The following is a 22,212-nucleotide window of genomic DNA, read 5'->3' as shown; positions in this document are numbered from 1 at the left end:
TAAAAAAATATTTTCACTTGCTACTAAACCACTAATGTCTGGTTCCAGAAAGTAAAGGGATTGAATAGAACATGCTGCGATGTTTCAGGGTCAGTCCAGGTGCTAGGTGTTTGCTTCACGCATCGCACTTGTGTAAAAGAGGCCTAAGGCCTCTTTCACACGGGCGTCAGTTTTTTTGCCCGGATAAGAGCCGGGTGCGTTGCGGGAAAATGCGCGATTTTCCCGCGCGAGTGCAAAACATTGTCATGCGTTGCACTCGCGTGAGAAAAATCGTGCATGTTTGGTACCCAAACCCGAACTTCTTCATAGAAGTTCGGGCTTGGGATTGATGTTCTGAAGACTGTATTATTTCCCCCTATAACATGGTTATAAGGGAAAATAATAGCATTCTGAATACAGAATGCATAGTAAAACAGCGCTAGAGGGGTTAAAAAAAATAATAAAAAATGTAACTCACCTTAGTCCACTTGCTCGCGAAGCTGGCATCTCCTTGTGTCTCCGCTGCTGATGAACAGGACCTGGGGTGAGCTGCTCCATTAAATACAGGTTAAGGACCTTCGATGACGTCACTCCGGTCATCACATGGTACGTCACATGATCTTTTACCATGGTGATTCACCATGGTAAAAGACCATGTGATGACCGGAGTGACGTCATCGAAGGTCCTTAAGCTCTATTTAATGGAGCAGCTCACCCCAGGTCCTGTTCATCAGCAGCGGAGACACAAGGAGATGCCGGGCTTCGCGAGCAAGTGGACTAAGGTGAGTTAAATTATTTGTATTTATTTTTTTACCCCTCTAGCGCTGTTTTACTATGCATTCTGTATTCAGAATGCTATTATTTTCCCTTATAACCATGTTATAAGGGAAAATAATAATGATGGGGTCTCCATCCCGATGGTCTCCTAGCAACCATGCGTGCAAATCGCACGGCATCCGTACTTGCTTGCGGATGCCATCCGATTTTCACACACCCCATTCACTTCTATGGGGCCTGCGTCATGTCAAAATCGGACAATATAGAGCATGCTGCGATTTCAACTGAACGCACAAGTGATGCGTTAAAAACATCGCTCATGTGCACAGCCCCATAGAAATGAATGGGTCAGGATTTAGTGCGGGTGCCATACGTTCGCCGCACGGATCGCACCCGCACGGAAAACTCGCCCGTGTGAAAGGGGCCTAAGTGTTGGAACCCATAGTATAATGTAACTCTGAAGAGTATAACAAAAGGCTTGACAATTAATAAACACAGGCGTAATGTATTGCTGCTCAGCCCCATTCACTTTAACACTCATACTAAAAACATATTTTGCCGGTTAACAATGTTTCATCCATAGTTAAGGGCTGAAAAGAAAGAAAAAAGAATAGCAATGCTGGAAGAATTATGCACAAGACTGGAAATAGAGAAAAGTAAACTTGCTAACACCAACACAAAGAAGATTCTGGCTGCCAAGAAGATGAAAAGGGAAAGAGATGAAATTATGGCTGAGCTTAGAGAAACTCAGAGAGATCTTGCAAATTTAGCAGGTATGTAATTGTGTAAGATAAGGTATTTCACCAGCAGCAACTGTGTCTAAACTTCAGGGAAACAGGGCGAAATTGCATAGGATGAATGTTTCTTATGCCAGTCTCAAGAAATACACTGGCATATAATGTGCCAAAGAGGAGCACACATCTTAAATTCTGTAGGTCCTTACACCAGAAACGGAAATCTATGCCAGCTAGAGCTGGTGGAATTTATGCCAGTGTTCTATCCTCACACCCCAAACCTAGGTTATTATAGACAAAATCAAACAACTTGCTTAAACAGAATAGGACACTGTAATACGTGTTAGATGGAAATGTACATATTGTAGCCTACTTGAATGTATATACTCAATGGGGCACATTTACCATTTCCCATGTCAATTTTCTGGTGACAAAAAGTTGAAAGATGTTGCACAAGCCCCCACTTGCGCACTTTTTTTTTCCATTATCCCCTCCATTATCTAGTAATTTTGCAGAGTGGACAGTCCATAAAAAAATTTAATCATGTTAACAGATGACCATTCACTTAAAGATGTTTGAAATGAGACCCTAAAACAGGGGTACACAACCTGTGGCCCACAATGCCATTCTGCACAGCCCCCAAGCATGCCAGTCTGTGTCTGCTGGCATGTATTTTCTATGTCAGAGACAAGAGGAGTCGCTATAGCATACTGTAGCTTGCTGTTTCTGTAGCCACTGTTTCCTGGTGCCCGGGGCTTAGTCCCAGCTCACCTTAGTAATGGCAAAATGAGAAAACCCCTTTAATTTTTTTCACGTTTCTTTTATTGGGAAAAGATTTCTCCAGACATACAAAAATAGAGATGAAAACTTGTGATTTTATTTGTATGCTATAGAGGACTATGAAACCTTGAAAAGAGAATATGAGACTCAGACAGGAGACAAAGGGAACACAGCTACTATACTCAAGATGCAACTAAAGGCAGTAATTGCTGAACTGGAGCAAACAAAAAACACCCTGAATACTGTGGACGAATGTGATGGTCATGGTAAGAAGCTTTTTCTGTCTATGTTTAAAATATTAGGTAGGTTTTTTTCTCCTGTTAGAGTATGTTCACATCTGTACTGGAAGCTCCACTAGAAACGTCCAGCATACAGTATTCCATTGTTTCTTACAGGAAGAACAGGGCTATTTTTGCAGCACTATTTCTCACTTTACATCAACACTGTGATGGAACCCAACAGATCCCATTGTAATTTACCGGGGTCTTCTGATTCCATCTCTGTACATCATGCAATACATCCAACACTGCAACTTTCAGGGCTGTAGAAACTATGAAGAACTGAAGCTCAGTAGGTCCCCCATGGAAATATAACATGCTGTACGTGAATAATATTGACATCAGACACCTCTACAGTACCCTTCAGTGGTAGGTTAATAATAGCCAGGGGAATAATACAGGACTGAAGGTCTGCACTGAATCTCCAGTAGGATAGCATATTTGCAGAGTTAGTGTTTGCCACTAGTTTTGGGATATGATAGGGGTTTGATCAAAGGCGCTTACAAGATTAGGAAAACATGGCTGCTTTCATCCGAAAGCAGTACCACACCAGTCCACAGATTATATGCAATATTGCAGCTCAAAGCCATTCCATGGACAGGTATGGCATTGGTTCAGAAGAAAAGTAAGGGTGGGTTCACATCTGCGTTCTGGATTCCGTTATGGCTTTCCGTTATAAAGGAAAATAACGGAATCCATAAGACGGAAGGACGGATCCGTTATGCTGTCCATAGACTTGTATTATGACGAAATGCAAAACGGAAGTATTTAAAAGGCATTCAGTTTTGCTTTCCGTCTTAATAGAAGTCTATGGGGAAGCATAACGGATCCGTCTGGTTTCTGTTATGCAGAACGGAGAAAAAAGTCCTGTCGACAGGACTTTTTTTTCCGTCTTGCATAATGGGACCCAGACGGATCCGTTATGATTCCGCATAGACTTCTATTAAAACGGATCAAAACGGAATGCCTCTAAAGGCTTCCGTTTTGACTTCCATCTTATGGATTCCGTTATTTTCCGTTATAACCATTTTATAATGGAAAGCCATAACAGAATCCAGAACGCAGATGTGAACCCACCCTAACAATGTTTTTGTTTGTAATCCTGTATAATCCTCTTAAGACATACTCAAGACCATGGGGGGAAATTATCATGAGGGTAATATTTGAAGTCAATTTTGCTTGAGTCTGTGTTGGAGTACTTTATGCCACATTTATCAAATTTCTCCTGTTACTTGATAACTTTGTCTTATCCTTAAACCTAACACTTTTGTCTAGAAAAGCTACTCCAGTTTTCCAACTCCACCCTCCTACTGGAGTGAGATTGTGACTTTTTAAACAAGTCTAAAAGGGGTTATCCAATCCCTATAATGACCCCCAGAATGCCCGGGCCCCTCCTCTAGAGAATACTTATCTGCTCCCCAGCACCCATGCCCCTCCAGATTCCTGCATGGCCACCGCTGCATCTCCTCGTTGCGTGGATCAAAACATCTGCCGATGGGGGGAGCAGCCAACAGCAGGTGACGGGGAGCAGGTAAGTATGCTCTAGAGGAGGAGCGCTGGCATTATAGGGGTCATTATAGGGATTGGATAACTCCTTTAATAAATCTGGAGTGAAACAAATTACACACTCACTTTCCCAACCATATTTGAAAACTGGAGTGAGTGGCGTAAAAATGCAAAAAGCTGCAAACCTTTTCAACCCAGAATTCTGAAGTAAAGGTACGATAAATCATGGCCACAAGTTTTGACCTGCTTTTATTATATGTGTATTTCAGCTGTTAAAATTGCAACAAGAATGCAGAAGAAAATCACTGCCAAGAGGGAACAGATTGATATGTTACAGAGCAGGGTACATTTTTTGGAAGAATCTTTGTCTAATGCTACAAAGGTAACTTTTTTGTAGAACTACAGGAAAAGTTATTAGGAAAATGTTATTATTTTATAACCTATAATATATTTAATGTATGCCAGAAAAAAAAAAAAGAAGTTAATAAAAACCCTTGATTTGCATACACTTGAAGGTTAACTGCATACAATAGCCTGATAGTAATAAGCTTTTGTTGATCTATCCATGTTGTAGAAAGATTACATTGATGTATAATTGGGCTTATGTGTATAAGGCTACGTCCACATCTGCATTTTAGCATTCCGGTACTTTTTCCGGATCCCATTAAAGTGAATAAGGATCCGGCAGGCCCCAGCTGTGTCCAGCTATGCCAGATATGGTAGTTCTCGTACTCTTCTACCGGAACACTAAAACTAAGATGTGGAAGTAGCCTAAGTGTCCCAAAAACATCAGAAAATATCATTGCACGGTTCCCCAAATACTAACCGTTCCAACATTTATTTCAAAGGATGGTTTCTGAGTTGTCACAATCTTGCCACGTGTATGTCATCTCTGCTGCTTATTCATACATAACACACAAGTAGGACTTGAAGACAGCTCCTTTCTAAAAAGAAGTCTCGGCAATGAGCTCCATGGGTCTGGTTTCGCAAACGTTGAGCTGTTATTGCCAGGGACACCACAGACAACCATACATTTCCTCTGCAGAGATCATTGCAGGGAAAGTATAGTATTATATGGCTGCCATTCAGATAAATAGCCATCCATCCAAATAATTCATGGACATGCACGGTCCACCAGAGCAGTAGCTGCTGTTATAGAGCAACTCTTCCTTCTGTGATGTCCATATGCTCTAATAAGGCATTGGGTACTGTTTATGGACAGGAGTTGCCTTGCTGAGAAAACCTTTGTAATGCCTCATGATATAATGTTTTTATTTGAAGGAAAAACATATTCTAAAAGTGGAGAAAAAAAAGTTAATGCAGGAATGTCTTCATGAAGCATCTGAGAGGCAGAAGCTTTCTGAAGCTGCTGAGATCCTCAAGACAGAAAATAATACCCTTAAAACAAATGTAACAAGAACAGAAAGTGCCCTGGAAAAGGTAAGTAACTGTATTTGTATTTGCTTCATATGCTGGTGATTCCCAATCCTTGTGTCATGGAGCCCTTTGATAAAAAATGCAAATGGCCCTTTACATTGATAGAACATAAAATATATTTATGATTAACATTTCTAAGCTTTCTAGAAAACTTATTCAACAGCCCTGTGTTGATTTACTGTTTTATTTTTAAGATATACATATACAGTGGATATAAAATGTCTACACACCCCTGTTAAAATGTCAGGTTTCTGTGATGTAAAAAATGAGACAAAGATAAATCATTTCAGAACTTTTTCCACCTTTAATGTGACCTATAAACTGTACTACTCAATTGAAAAACAAACTGAAATATTTTAGGTGGAGGGAAGAAAGTAAAGAAACAGAGAGGCCGGATTTGGCGACCAGACCTATTTACTCCCAAAATTAGTGTAGCAAATGTACTGATCCCCTGGGGGACAGAAGGGTAAAACTTAGCATTTAATAAAGGTAATTTCTAAAATAAGTGGACACTAGAGGATGGACCTCTGTAACAAACAACATGAAAAACAGCCCATGGGGCATAGACTGTACATATAAACACAGTATGGCAAAAATGGTATAAAGAAACAAGAACGTTCTCACCCAGGTGTAGATAGAGGGTTCTCTCAGAGGTTGTAGAGGATGGAGACGGACCTGTAGTAGTTAGTAGCCATACTGGAAAGAGATAGGCGTATGTGCCCCTTGACGTTGGTGGGTGACAAGGGTGGGTTAACCCTAGACAGCCCTAAGGAGGGGGCAGGGGCTAGTACGCCCTACCTATCTACACGAGGAACTTGCCCCGCAAGGAGCGTCCCCGTCCGGATGCCTGACCCTGTGGGGGCAGAGTCCCTAGTAAACCCTAAAAGGGTGCTCCCTACGTGTCACGTTTCAATTCGTGAAAGAAAATCATCAGGGGAGAAAAAAAAGGTAGTCACAGGACTATGAATGGGGCCTGTGCGACCAAAAAAGGGGTGGTAAAGTAGGGGATGTGTGGGTCAATGTCAGAAAATCGAACAAAATGTGTGTGTAGCCAGTCACACTAAATCACACAACATGACCGCATCAACAATCTCCTATTAAGGGTATAGATGCACCAGTGGGTGACATCTATAGAGGACAGAGAGTAGCCACAGGATAATCGAATCCTAAGGGGGGGGGGGCTGTCAGCAGAGTGTGCTCACCGTCTGTGTCTTTTGAAGGTACTGCAAAACCGCGCCAGTTGCCCTGTATCTTCCTACTTCCGGACATGTGACTCTGGTAGAAGGAAGTCACATGTCCGGTGGAACGCAGGGAAGTGAGTGTGCGTTCCAGGGAGACGCGGTCCGTGGTGCGCAGCGCCGGGAGATGACGTCACACAGCATGTTGTCACGGAGCGCGTCAGACCTAGGAAACAACGCCCACCGTCCAGGTGCCGGAGTGAGAGCGGTCAGTAGTGTAAACAGGGGGCGGGATTAGGTACCCGGCAAAGATGTGGATGCAAAATAAATGCAAACTCGCATAGTTTTTTTTTTAAATCAGATATTTTTATTTGATTTTCACAAGCATATTGAGAACAAAGGTAACCCAACCTACCCTCCCACCTCCCAAACTATTAGAGGCAGGCTCTCAAAGAACACCGGCCGTAGGAGGGGTATAGCCGGCACGATGAGGGTATAGAGATAGACAGTGTAGGAAAGGAAAAAGTAATTTAAATAAAACAGCTGAAATTAAGCTGCTCATTTAAGCCCAAAGGGGCCATTGTTTTCAGATAATAAATCCAGCACAATTCCCGCTGCAATATGGCACGGTCCCAATCTCCCCCATGCTTTGGGGGTAAGATACGGTCAATGCCCATCACAGAGATGCTGGCTTTCCCGTTGTGCTGACTGTGGACATGATTGGCGACAGGGGTATCTTTAGCTTTAGCTATATCGCTAAGGTGTTCCCCAATGCGTCTGCGGAGCTCGCGGATGGTTTTTCCTACATACCCCCTGCCACACTCGCATGACAGGAGGTAAATGACACCGCAAGTCCTGCAATTAATGAAGTGGTGTATGCGATATTCCCTGCCTGTGACCGCACTGCTAAAGATGTTCCCAGATTTTAGATAGGGACAAGCGATGCATCCACTACATCTGTAACATCCCTTGACGTCAGATCTAAGCCATGTTGAACGTGACAGATTGGGGGGGGTGAATTCACTAGACACCAGTGTGTCACGGAGGCTACGTCCTCGACGTAGGTGACATGTGGGTAGTCCCCCACCACCTCTCTCAAGTCTGGGTCTAGTTGAAGGATGCCCCAATTCTTCTGGAGGATGTGTCTAATGTCACCAGTGGCCCTGTCAAAGGTCATGATGCTTACGGGTGGCACCGTACAGGGTTTAGGGATGAGGAGAGATGTTCTGTCTGAATGCAGAGCAAATTTAAAAGCTCTCCTCAGGACCCTGTCGGGATAACCGCGCTGGCGGAACCTCGTACGTAGATCAGCTGATTGTCTGATGAATTCCTGTTTAGAGGAACAATTTCTCCTTAGTCTGAGATATTGTCCTTTGGGAATACCCTGCTTCAGTGGCAGAGGATGGCTACTCTCCCACCTAAGCAGGGTATTGGTGGACGTCGGTTTGCGATAAATCGACGTCTCCAAGTCACCAGTTGATGTTTGGGAGATGAGGACATCGAGGAAAGGTAACCTCCTGCCCCCAACCTCACAGGTGAAGTGCATACCGATCTGGTTGTCATTAAACATCTTCACCAGCGAGCGGAACGAGGACTCATTCCCGCTCCATATAATGAAGATGTCATCTATGTACCACGCCCACATGCCAACTTGGTCCATAAGGATGGAACGTTCCTCCCTGAAGACCAGGGTCTCCTCCCACCAGCCCAAGAACAGGTTAGTGTACGACGGGGCACAGGAGCTCCCCATCGCAGTGCCCCTGAGCTGGTGGTAGAGTTTCCCATTGAAGGAAAAAACATTGGTGGTCAAGGTAAATTCCAAAAGGGAGAGGACAAAAAGGCTGTGGGCGCGGTACTGACATCCGCGGGTGCTCAAAAAATGTTCGACTGCCTTGATTCCGAGGGTGTGGGGAATGTTGGAGTAAAGGGCCTCCACATCGATGCTAGCCAAAAGACTCGCGTTCTCGACGTGAATACCCTCCAGTTGTTTGAGCAGATGTGTAGTGTCCCGGGTGTACGAGGGTAATGAAGTGACAAATGGGGCCAAAACGCGGTCCACATAAATCCCTACATTTTGGGATAAATTCCCTACCCCTGATACAATGGGACGTCCCTTTAAGGGACGTGTTCCCTTGTGTAGCTTTGGTAAACAATAAAATGTTGCCAAACGTGGATGGATCTGCAGCATAAATTTATACTCGTCGTCGGAAATGATAGACGCGGTCCTGGCTTCATCCAGGATGTTTTTAAGCTGTAATCTGAATTTGTTCAACGGGTTCAATGATAGAACCTCGTATGTGGATGAATCCCTCAGCAGGGCCTCGCACATGTCAGTATATTGGCCATGGTCCATGATCACTGTGTTGCCCCCCTTATCGGAGGGCTTTATCACTATAGAGTGATCAGTCTCCAAGCTGGATATGGCCCTGGCATGGACCTGGTCAATACTGGAGAAATGTGAGGGACGTAGGTTCTCAATCTCTTGTGAGACCGCGCTGAAGAAGACATCCACACACGACAGCTCGCCCAGGTTGGGGGGCATCTTATTGCTTTTCAGCTTAAGGTTGGTGAAGGGTCCCTGGCCTTCTTGTTTATCAAGTTCTCCGTCTAGTCCGTATAGGAGACGGACGTCCGCCAAGATGTCCAAGGGTATGCCTAACTCACGGCACTGTTTTTTGTCCTGTTATTTGTGGAACTTATGCCAGCGGAGCTTCCTGATAAATAGATTTAAATCCTTATAGGTGTCGAAGTGGTTAAAGGAAGGGGTGGGGACAAAAGAAAGACCTAGTTGAAGGACCTCTATCTTGGTAGAGCTGAGAACGCGGGATGAGAGGTTAACTATTTGTGGGCCTAAGGGTTTGGAGGTGGCTGCATATGATTCCGCAGTGGATATGTCTGCTGCGGATTGGGTGAACCCTGGTATTGACCCGTCCCTCTTAAAAAACGAGGGTTAGGAGTACCTTGATATTGACCCCGCCCTCGTGAGCCCCCTCTTTGTCGCCCACGACGGTTACCTCCCCGGGATGATGGTCTGGAGCCCTTGGACGTGTTGTCGGAATCAGAGCAGTCGGTATCAGTTGATGACTGTTCGGTTTGGGCTCCCGCAGCCTCCCTCCTGTTGGCAATAGAAGAATAGACTCTGTTATCTTTGAAATCAGCCAGATCCCTCACAAACTGCCGATGTTTGCGCTCCTTGAGATGGTATTGGTATTTTTCAAGGAGGCTATGCAACTGTTTCTCCTTGTTCACAAACTCGGCTTCCTGTGAGAAGATCTGGGCTGATTCAATACTTGTACTCAATTTTTTGGTCAAGCTTTCTAGGTTATTTTTTTCTTCTATAAGAAGGAGGCGCATTAGTCTCAGGGAACTTTCGGTAGCTTATTTTTCCCATTTACTGAGGAAGCTTGGATTCCTAGATCTAACTCCTGGTGAGAGTGCAATCCTGAGGCCTCTAGGCACAATATTGCGCTTAAGGTAACTTTCCAAGCTTTGCACCTCCCACCAGGAGAGGATTTGGTCCATATAGGTATCGGTCAATTCTTTAAAAGCTGCGTTGAACGATGGAGTATACTTTTTCTGTGAGAATTCCTTTTCTGAAAAAATCTCTCTAGCCTCAGTCAACCAGTTTTCTGCACTAAAGCCAGTGGCAAGGAAGCCTGCCATGCTTGGTGAAAGAAGCAAAGTAAAGAAACAGAGAGGCCGGATTTGGCGACCAGACCTATTTACTCCCAAATTTAGTGTAGCAAATGTACTGATCCCCTGGGGGACAGAGGGGTAAAACTTAGCATTTAATAAAGGTAATTTCTAAAATAAGTGGACAGTAGAGGAAAGAAAGCAAAAAAAACTAAAATAATGTGGTTGGGGATGTAGCTGTTCAGAATTAAGCAATCACATTCAAAATCCTGTTAAATAGGAGTCAGCATACACCTGACATCATTTAAAGTGCCTCTGATTAACCCCAAATAAAGTTCAGCTGCTCTAGTTGGTCTTTCCAGACATTTTCTTAGTCGCATCCCACAGCAAAAGCCATGATCCACAGAGAGCTTCCAAAACATCAGAGGGATCTCATTGTCAAAAGGTATCAGTCAGGAGAAGGGTACAAAATAATTTCCAAGGCATTAGATATACCATAGATATACTATGGAACACAGTGAAGACAGTCGTCATCATCAAGTGGAGAAAATATGGCACAACAAAACTGGACGTCCCTCCAAAATTGATGAAAAAACTAGAAGAAAACTGGTCTGGGAGGCTACCAAGAGGCCTACGGCAACATTAAAGGAGCTGCAGGAATATCTGGCAAAGACCCAAAGCATACATCTAAATCAACAAAGGAATGGCTTCACCAGAAGATTAAAATTTTGGAATGGCCCAGCCAGAGCCCATACCTAAATCCGATTGAAAATCTGTGGGGTGATCTGAAGAAGGCTGTGCACAGGAGATGCCCTCGCAATCTGACAGATTCGGAGTGTTTTTGCAAAGAAGATTGGGCAGATCTTGCCAAGTCAAAATGTGCCATGCTGATAGACTGAAAAGTCTGAGTGCTGTAATAAAATCAAAAGGGGCTTCAACAAAGTATTAGTTTAAGGGTGTGCACACTTATGCAATAATATTATTTTTTTATATATATTTTTTTTTTCTTCCCTCTACCTAAAAGATTTCATTTTGTTTTTCAATTGAGATGTACAGTTTATAGGTCACATTAAAGGTAAAAAAAAGTTCTGAAATGATTAACTTTGTCTCATTTTTTTACATCACAGAAACCTGACATTATAACAGGGGTGTGTAGACTTTTTTATATCCACTGTATATATATTGTGTTAATATATAACTAAATACATAGATGAAGCGCTCACATGGACTGACTGATCTCCCTGCATTTTTGCATTGCAGACTATGTTACAGTTGTCTGAATGCCAAGCAGTAATCCAGCTCCTGGAGCAAGAAACAATGCGACTTAGGTTACAGCATACACTAGACTTACAGGCAAGTAATAATTTCATTACCATAAGGCCATTTTCTTATTTATGAAATGTATCATAGACTGCAATAGCAAAACCTGCTCAGTTCTACATATGAGACCTCTGAGGCTGTTTATCGGTGCCGTTTTAGCCTTGGCCTACACACAGTCTTTGGGTAGCGAGACTAATTCAAACGGTATTTGGTTTCATTTGAGCTAATGGTTGACAAGGAAATTGCCCATCTTTTGACTGACCTTTATTCCACATTGTCTACTTATACATTTATCACAACCATCCATTCTTGGAAAGAAGCCTGGTTTTATTGCCAGAAGCTGCCTGCAAACCTATACAGAGAGTTATTTTCTGTACAGGATCCTTGGTGTCTCATGACCATCATAAAGCCGTTGTAAGGCCTCACGCACACGACTGTTGTGTGTTTTGCGGTCCGCAAATTGTGGATCCGCAAAACACGGATGGCGTCCGTGTGCGTTCCGCAAATTGCAGAACGGCGCGGACAGCCATTAATATAACTGCCTATTCTTGTCCGCAAAATGGACAAGAATAGGACAGGTTATATTTTTTTTGCAAACCATGGATCGGAGCAACGGATGTGCTGTCCGCATCTTTTGCGGCCCCATTGAAGTAAATGGGTCCGCATCCAAGCCGCAAATACTGCGGCTCGGATGCGGACCAAAACAATGGTTGTGTGCATGAGGCCTAAGGGAGATGTCGATATGAAGTCTCCATGTATTTAAAAAACTGTGGGGTCAATGTTAATATAACCTATGGTATTTGGATGGCATCATTCCTCAGGGAAAAAGTTACAGTTTGGTATACAATTACTTTCTAAAGATTTACAGAATTTCTAGTCATTACTTCTTGCACTACATTCATTATGTGAGGCCAGATATGTACAGTATATTCTGTTGCATTCTAGAAGGTGCTCATTTTATTCCCCTATGATCATTATAGTCAATTTGACTAGTTTGTTGGATAGCTAATGGTCAGACCATGCCAACCATATGGAAAGGATTTCTAGAGGATTGAAACCGAGTAGAAGTTACATTTCATTCATTTAGTGGCTTTTGTGTGCTGTTTCAATTTTTGGCAGATGTACTTTAGCTGCTGTACTAGCCACATGCTAATGCCAAAAATGTTATTAATTAGTTACCAATGCTTTAGTAGGATGATGAAAGCCTATTACAGAATATTTTAAATGGTAACTGTGATTCTGGTTTATTTTTAACACTGTGTAGAGATAGGGATGTTAAGCATTTTGTAATATACTTTGCTATGGAAAGGGTCTCCTTAGTAACATTCTGAGCGTTGCTAAGAAAAGTCCTCCTTCAGTGTCTACTTAATGCTTAAGACAACTATGTGGCACATACAGAGGCAGGCTTCTCAGCCTGCCTCTTAGCTCACTACCCCAGTCCCTGCCTCACTATATGTGCCCTATTGCTGCTGTGTTCCTGCCTATGTGATTTGCTGCCAGCCCTAACCTTTGACAGCTCTATACATGTCTCTCTTCCCTGCACCTCTCTATTACTCAGTGCAAAGAAGAGAGCAGAGAAAGGGACTACCAGGACTTAGTGGTGATAGTAAGTATACAGTACATTTACTGTCAGTGCAGAATGCTGCAGCCCTGCTCTTCTCCCTATCTTCTCAGTGTGCACTTACTGCGAAGACACGGTAGACGAGCAGGGCTGCAGCATTTTGCGCTGACAGTATCTATACAGTAACATAGTACTTACTGTCAGTGCAGGATGCTACAGCTCTGCTCCTCTCCCTATCTTCCTAGCGACACACTGGGAAGATAGGGAGAGGAGCAGGGTTGCAGAGCACAGACAGTAGGTGTACTATGTTACTGTATGCTTACTATCAGAGCTAAGCAGTGACACTTCCATTCTCCATTCTTTTCCTTGTACTTAGTAACTAGGCAAGAAGCAGAGCTGCCAGTGGTTAGCGTTGGCAGCAAGTCACATACTGTAGGCAGGGAGACAGCAGTAATAGTGCACATATAGTGAGGCAGGGACTGGGGTAGTGAGCTAAGAGGCAGGCTGAGAAGCCTCTCTATGCACCACATAGTCATTTACAGTGCTCTGTAGATGCTGAAGACAGACTCTCCATAGCAATGTGAGAGTGCATGCATTTGGACTGCAGCTGTAGTGTAATAGTTAAAATCAGTCAGTTGGGCTACAAAAAGTCGCAATATGGCCGAGGCTTAAATCACTGGTAAAATATTGTGGTGATTTTTAAATCACATCTGTTTAGATGATTCTATGAACACTCTTGTGTTTTTCAGGAGCTGAAGGGACCTGTGTCTGATCTACGTGGCAGATCACTGCATCTAGGGACTGCAATGTCTTTGCACCATTCTATAGACCTCTCTCATCCACAGAACAAGAAGCAGACATTTTTCTGTGATGTCATGAAAATAAGTGAGGTGAGCATTTATATAGAATTTAATACAGTATATTCCAGCAGGCAATTTCACAAGATGTACCCTAGATGGCACTGTCTTCATTAATGACCTCAAAATTGTTGAATTTACTTGTTACTCGCACTCTTACTGTAATATGTGTGTCATCTGTATAAAGATTATGTATGAAGAAGATTCATCAAGTCCTTTTGTGATTGGCTATCAGTGAAATTCTCTTGACTTGGTATGATGATTTTACTGAATTTAAAAGGCAGTAAAAAAAAAAAAAAGAAGCCTAGTACCAATCAAATCCTGAGTCATTCAATATACTGGTAACCAGTGCTTTGTGAAATGTATGATTGAGAAGATATACAGTGATGCTTAAAAGTTTGTGAACCCTTCAGAGTATTCTATATTTCTGCATACATTTTTATTAAAACTGTCATCAGATTTTCTCACAAGTCCTAAAAGTAGAGATAACCATATTGACAACACATGAATATTAGACTTGGTCAATTATTTATTTATTGAGAAAAGTGATTCAATAACATGTCTGTCAATGCCAAAAGTATGTGAACCTTTAATATTACCAGGTATGTTGAAGGTGAAATTAGAGTCAGGTGTTTTCAATCAATGGGATGGCAATCAGGTGTGGGTCAGCAACCTGTTTTATTTAAAGAACAGGGATATATTAAAGTCTGGTCTTTACAAAACATGTTCATGGAAATGTATCATGGCACAAACAAAGGAGATTTCTGGGGACCTCAGAAGAGTTGTTGATGCTTATCAAACTCAAAAAGGTTACAAAACCATATCTAGAGAGTTGGACTCTACAGTCAGACAGATTGTGGTACAGTCTACCAATCTACAGTCAGACAGATTGTGTACAAATGGAGGAGATTCAAGACTATTAGTACCCTCCCAGGAGTGATCGACCAAGAAAGAGCAAGCGCCACAAAAAAAAACAGGGTAACCTCTAAGCAAACTAAACTAAAGGTTTTTCTCACATTAGCTAACATTAATGTTCATGAGTAGAGTTGAGCGAACACCTGGATGTTCGGGTTCGAGAAGTTTGGCCGAACTTCCCGAAAATGTTCGGGTTCGGGATCCGAACCCGATCCGAACTTCGTCCCGAACCCGAACCCCATTGAAGTCAATGGGGACCCGAACTTTTCGGCACTAAAACGGCTGTAAAACAGCCCAGGAAAAGGCTAGAGGGCTGCAAAAGGCAGCAACATGTAGGTAAATCCCCTGCAAACAAATGTGGATAGGGAAATTAATAAAAATAAAAATTAAATAAATAAAAATTAACCAAAATCAATTGGAGAGAGGTCCCATAGCAGAGAATCTGGCTTCCCGTCATCCACCACTGGAACAGTCCATTCTCAGATATTTAGGCCCCGGCACCCAGGCAGAGGAGAGAGGTCCCGTAACAGACAATCTGGCTTCATGTCAGCAGAGAATCAGTCTTCATGTCATAGCAGAGAATCAGGCTTCACGTCACCCACCACTGCAACAGTCCATTTTCATAAATTTAGGCCCAGCACCCAGGCAGAGGAGAGAGGTCCCGTAACAGACAATCTGGCTTCATGTCAGCAGAGAATTAGTCTGCATGTCATAGCAGAGAATGAGGCTTCACATCAGCCACCACTGCAACAGTCCATTGGCATATATTTAGGCCCAGCACACAGGCAGAGGAGAGAGGTCCCGTAACAGAGGATCTGGCTTCACGTCAGCAGAGAATCAGTCTTCATGTCATAGCAGAGAATCAGGCTTCACGTCACCCACCACTGTAAGAGTCCATTTTCATAAATTTAGGCCCAGCACCCAGGCAGAGGAGAGAGGTCCCGTAACAGACAATCTGGCTTCATGTCAGCAGAGAATTAGTCTGCATGTCATAGCAGAGAATGAGGCTTCATGTCAGCCACCACTGCAACAGTCCATTGGCATATATTTAGGCCCAGCACACAGGCAGAGGAGAGAGGTCCCGTAACAGACAATCTGGCTTCATGTCAGCAGAGAATTAGTCTGCATGTCATAGCAGAGAATGAGGCTTCACATCAGCCACCAATGCAACAGTCCATTGTCAGATATTTAGGCCCAGCACCCAGGCAGAGGAGAGAGGTCCCGTAACAGAGGATCTGGCTTCATGTCAGCAGAGAATCAGTCTTCATATCATAGCAGAGAATCAGGCTTCACGTCACCCACCACTGCAACAGTCCATTTTCATAAATTTAGGCCCAGCACCCAGGCAGAGGAGAGAGGTCCCGTAACAGACAATCTGGCTTCATGTCAGCAGAGAATTAGTCTGCATGTCATAGCAGAGAATGAGGCTTCACATCAGCCACCACTGCAACAGTCCATTGGCATATATTTAGGCCCAGCACACAGGCAGAGGAGAGAGGTCCCGTAACAGAGGATCTGGCTTCATGTCAGCAGAGAATTAGTCTGCATGTCATAGCAGAGAATCAGGCTTCACGTCACCCAACATTGGAACAGTCCATTGGCATATATTTAGGCCCCGGCACCCAGACAGAGGAGAGGTTCATTCAACTTTGGGTAGCCTCGCAATATAATGGTAAAATGAAAATAAAAATAGGATTGAATGAGGAAGTGCCCTGGAGTACAATAATATATGGTTAAGGGGAGGTAGTTAATGTCTAATCTGGACAAGGGACGGACAGGTCCTGTGGGATCCATGCCTGGTTCATTTTTATGAACGTCAGCTTGTCCACATTGGCTGTAGACAGGCGGCTGCGTTTGTCTGTAATGACGCCCCCTGCCGTGCTGAATACACGTTCAGACAAAACGCTGGCCGCCGGGCAGGCCAGCACCTCCAAGGCATAAAAGGCTAGCTCTGGCCACGTGGACAATTTAGAGACCCAGAAGTTGAATGGGGCCGAACCATCAGTCAGTACGTGGAGGGGTGTGCACACGTACTGTTCCACCATGTTAGTGAAACGTTGCCTCCTGCTAACACGTTGCGTATCAGGTGGTGGTGCAGTTAGCTGTGGCGTGTTGACAAAAGTTTTCCACATCTCTGCCATGCTAACCCTGCCCTCAGAGGAGCTGGCCGTGACACAGCTGCCTTGGCGACCTCTTGCTCCTCCTCTGCCTTGGCCTTGGGCTTCCACTTGTTCCCCTGTGACATTTGGGAATGCTCTAAGTAGCGCGTCTACCAACGTGCGCTTGTACTCGCGCATCTTCCTATCACGCTCCAGTGCAGGAAGTAAGGTGGGCACATTGTCTTTGTAGCGTGGATCCAGCAGGGTGGCAACCCAGTAGTCCGCACACGTTAAAATGTGGGCAACTCTGCTGTCGTTGCGCAGGCACTGCAGCATGTAGTCGCTCATGTGTGCCAGGCTGCCCAGAGGTAAGGACAAGCTGTCCTCTGTGGGAGGCGTATCGTCATTGTCCTGCCTTTCCCCCCAGCCACGCACCAGTGATGGACCCGAGCTGCGTTGGGTGCCACCCCGCTGTGACCATGCTTCATCCTCATCCTCCTCCACCTCATCCTCGTCCTCCTCGTCCTCCAGTAGTGGGCCCTGTCTGGCCACATTTGTACCTGGCCTCTGCTGTTGCCAAAAACCTCCCTCTGAGTCACTTCGAAGAGACTGGCCTGAAAGTGCTAAAAATGACCCCTCTTCCTCCTCCTCCTCCTGGGCCACCTCCTCTTCCATCATCGCCCTAAGTGTTTTCTCAAGGAGACATAGAAGTGGTATTGTAACGCTGATAACGGCGTCATCGCCACTGGCCATGTTGGTGGAGTACTCGAAACAGCGCAACAGGGCACACAGGTCTCGCATGGAGGCCCAGTCATTGGTGGTGAAGTGGTGCTGTTCTGTAGTGCGACTGACCCGTGCGTGCTGCAGCTGAAACTCCACTATGGCCTGCTGCTGCTCGCACAGTCTGTCCAGCATGTGCAAGGTGGAGTTCCACCTGGTGGGCACGTCGCATATGAGGCGGTGAGCGGGAAGGCCGAAGTTACGCTGTAGCGCAGACAGGCGAGCAGCAGCAGGATGTGAACGCCGGAAGCGCGAACAGACGGCCCGCACTTTATGCAGCAGCTCTGACATGTCGGGGTAGTTGTGAATGAACTTCTGCACCACCAAATTCAGCACATGCGCCAAGCAAGGGATGTGCGTCAAATTGGCTAGTCCCAGAGCTGCAACGAGATTTCGCCCATTATCACACACCACCAGGCCGGGCTTGAGGCTCACCGGCAGCAACCACTCGTCGGTCTGTTGTTCTATACCCCGCCACAACTCCTGTGCGGTGTGGGGCCTGTCCCCCAAACATATGAGTTTCAGAATGGCCTGCTGACGTTTACCCCGGGCTGTGCTGAAGTTGTTGGTGAAGGTGTGTGGCTGACTGGATGAGCAGGTGGAAGAAGAGGAGGAGGAAGCCGAGAAGGTGGAGGTGGCAACAGGAGGCAAAGAATGTTGCCCTGCGATCCTTGGCGGCGGAAGGACGTGCGCTAAACAGCTCTCCGCCTGGGGCCCAGCTGCCACTACATTTACCCAGTGTGCAGTTAGGGAGATATAGCGTCCCTGGCCGTGCTTACTGGTCCACGTATCTGTGGTTAGGTGGACCTTGCTACAGATGGCGTTGCGCAGTGCACACTTGATTTTATCGGATACTTGGTTGTGCAGGGAAGGCACGGCTCTCTTGGAGAAGTAGTGGCGGCTGGGAACAACATACTGTGGGACAGCAAGCGACATGAGCTGTTTGAAGCTGTCTGTGTCCACCAGCCTAAATGACAGCATTTCATAGGCCAGTAGTTTAGAAATGCTGGCATTCAGGGCCAGGGATCGAGGGTGGCTAGGTGGGAATTTACGCTTTCTCTCAAATGTTTGTGAGATGGAGAGCTGAACGCTGCCGTGTGACATGGTTGAGACGCTTGGTGACGGAGGTGGTGGTGGTGTTGGTGGTACATCCCCTGTTTGCTGGGCGGCAGGTGCCAACGTTCCTCCAGAGGCAGAGGAAGAGGCCGAGGCGGCAGCAGCAGAAGAGGTAGCAGGGGGAGCCTGAGTGACTTCCTTGGTTTTAAGGTGTTTACTCCACTGCAGTTCATGCTTTGCATGCAGGTGCCTGGTCATGCAGGTTGTGCTCAGGTTCAGAACGTTAATGCCTCGCTTCAGGCTCTGATGGCACAGCGTGCAAACCACTCGGGTCTTGTCGTCAGCACATTGTTTGAAGAAGTGCCATGACAGGGAACTCCTTGAAGCTGCCTTTGGGGTGCTCGGTCCCAGATGGCGGCGGTCAGTAGCAGGCGGAGTCTCTTGGCGGCGGGTGTTCTGCTTTTGCCCACTGCTCCCTCTTTTGCTACGCTGTTGGCTCGGTCTCACCACTGCCTCTTCCTCCGACCTGTGAAAGTCAGTGGCACGACCTTCATTCCATGTGGGGTCTAGGACCTCATCGTCCCCTGCATCGTCTTCCACCCAGTCTTGATCCCTGACCTCCTGTTCAGTCTGCACACTGCAGAAAGACGCAGCAGTTGGCACCTGTGTTTCGTCATCATCAGAGACATGCTGAGGTGGTATTCCCATGTCCTCATCATCAGGAAACATAAGTGGTTGTGCGTCAGTGCAGTCTATGTCTTCCACCGCTGGGGAAGGGCTAGGTGGATGCCCTTGGGAAACCCTGCCAGCGGAGTCTTCAAACAGCATAAGAGACTGCTGCATAACTTGAGGCTGAGACAGTTTCCCTGGTATGCATGGGGGTGATGTGACAGACTGATGGGGTTGGTTTTCAGGCGCCATCTGTGCGCTTTCTGCAGAAGACTGGGTGGGAGATAATGTGAACGTGCTGGATCCACTGTCGGCCACCCAATTGACTAATGCCTGTACCTGCTCAGGCCTTACCATCCTTAGAACGGCATTGGGCCCCACCATATATCGCTGTAAATTCTGGCGGCTACTGGGACCTGAGGTAGTTGGTACACTAGGACGTGTGGATGTGGCAGAACGGCCACGTCCTCTCCCAGCACCAGAGGGTCCACTAACACCACCACGACCATGTCCACGTCCGCGTCCCTTACTAGATGTTTTCTCATTGTTATGGTTCACCACAACAACAAAAATATTATTTGGCCCAATGTATTGTATTCAAATTCAGCGGGATATAAATTTGAGGCCTAGTATTTAGGCGCTGGGTGACCGGTATGGATTTAGTGACAGAATTAGACTTGGAAATGCACAGTAGCGTGTGTGTGAAGTTATTCTGAATGACCCTATGTGCACCTTGAATATTATATACCCTTTTAGGGATAGATTTCAAATAGCTCTGATATAGCAGAAACCACTAAATTATGAAATTGCTAAATTGGGAATTGTATTTCAACCCAGAACAAAAAATGTGCTTTGGCGGACACTAAATAACTTGCCCATCCACAACAGAACAGCGGTAACGACAGATTTAGCGGGATATAAATTTGAGGCCTAGTATTTAGGCGCTGGGTGACCGGTATGGATTTAGTGACAGAATTAGACTTGGAAATGCACAGTAGCGTGTGTGTGAAGTTATTCTGAATGACCCTATGTGCACCTTGAATATTATATACCCTTTTAGGGATAGATTTCAAATAGCTCTGATATAGCAGAAACCACTAAATTATGAAATTGCTAAATTGGGAATTGTATTTCAACCCTGAACAAAAAATGTGCTTTAACGGACACTAAATAACTTGCCCAGCCACAACAGTACAGCGGTAACGACAGATTTAGCGGGATATAAATTTGAGGCCTAGTATTTAGGCGCTGGGTGACCGGTATGGATTTACTAACAGAATTAGACTTGGAAATGCACAGTAGCGTGTGTGTGAAGTTATTCTGAATGACCCTATGTGCACCTTGAATATTATATACCCTTTTAGGGATAGATTTCAAATAGCTCTGATATAGCAGAAACCACTAAATTATGAAATTGCTAAATTGGGAATTGTATTTCAACCCAGAACAAAAAATGTGCTTTGACGGACACTAAATAACTTGCCCATCCACAACAGGACAGCGGTAACGACAGATTTAGCGGGATATAAATTTGAGGCCTAGTATTTAGGCGCTGGGTGACCGGTATGGATTTAGTGACAGAATTAGACTTGGAAATGCACAGTAGCGTGTGTGTGAAGTTATTCTGAATGACCCTATGTGCACCTTGAATATTATATACCCTTTTAGGGATAGATTTCAAATAGCTCTGATATAGCAGAAACCACAAAATTATGAAATTGCTAAATTGGGAATTGTATTTCAACCCTGAACAAAAAATGTGCTTTGACGGACACTAAATAACTTGCCCAGCCACAACAGTACAGCGGTAACGACAGATTTAGCGGGATATAAATTTGAGGCCTAGTATTTAGGCACTGGGTGACCGGTATGGATTTAGTGACAGAATTAGACTGGGATATGGCCAAAAAATAACCACACTATTGCTGGTTAAATGCACTTGGTGTGACAGCTTGACCAACCACACTACTGAGGGTTAAATGCACTTGGTGACGGGCGCAGCTTGCCCCTGATGTAGTATATGGCCAAAAAATGAACAGACTATTGCTGGTTAAATGCACTTGGTGTGACAGCTTGACCAACCACACTACTGAGGGTTAAATGCACTTGGTGACGGGCGCAGCTTGCCCCTGATGTAGTATATGGCCAAAAAATGAACAGACTATTGCTGGTTAAATGCACTTGGTGACGGGCGCAGCTTGCCCCTGATTTAGTATATGGCCAAAAAATTAACAGACTATTGCTGGTTAAATGCACTTGGTGTGACAGCTTCACCCTGATGTAGGCTTTAGCCAAAAAACAACCACACCATTGAGGGTTAAATGCACTTGGTGACAGGCGCAGCTTGCCCCTGATGTAGTATATGGCCAAAAAATAAACAGACTATTGCTGGTTAAATGCACTTGGTGTGACAGCTTCACCCTGATGTAGGCTTTAGCCAAAAAACAACCACACCATTGAGGGTTAAATGCACTTGGTGACAGGCGCAGCTTGCCCCTGATGTAGTATATGGCCAAAAAATAAACAGACTATTGCTGGTTAAATGCACTTGGTGTGACAGCTTCACCCTGATGTAGGCTTTAGCCAAAAAACAACCACACCATTGAGGGTTAAATGCACTTGGTCGCAGCTTGTGCTGGCGCACCACAAGACA

The 22,212-nt window shown here is 45.0% G+C and overlaps 1 protein-coding gene across 1 annotated transcript in view; it reads left to right on the top strand.

Moving 5' to 3' along the window:
- CCDC158 (coiled-coil domain containing 158) overlaps positions 1-22,212 on the top strand; it is a 67,302-nt gene that overhangs the window by 24,911 nt on the left and 20,179 nt on the right. The window contains exons 12-17 of the mRNA XM_044278079.1: positions 1,340-1,529; positions 2,384-2,536; positions 4,324-4,436; positions 5,336-5,494; positions 11,563-11,655; positions 13,933-14,073. Coding sequence (XP_044134014.1) covers positions 1,340-1,529; positions 2,384-2,536; positions 4,324-4,436; positions 5,336-5,494; positions 11,563-11,655; positions 13,933-14,073 — 849 coding nt within the window. The remainder of the gene's footprint in view (positions 1-1,339; positions 1,530-2,383; positions 2,537-4,323; positions 4,437-5,335; positions 5,495-11,562; positions 11,656-13,932; positions 14,074-22,212) is intronic.

The sequence above is a fragment of the Bufo gargarizans genome, chromosome 1 (assembly GCF_014858855.1).
Source record: "Bufo gargarizans isolate SCDJY-AF-19 chromosome 1, ASM1485885v1, whole genome shotgun sequence".
Taxonomy (NCBI): Eukaryota; Metazoa; Chordata; class Amphibia; order Anura; family Bufonidae; genus Bufo; species Bufo gargarizans.
This window is presented reverse-complemented; position numbering and strand designations above follow the sequence as displayed.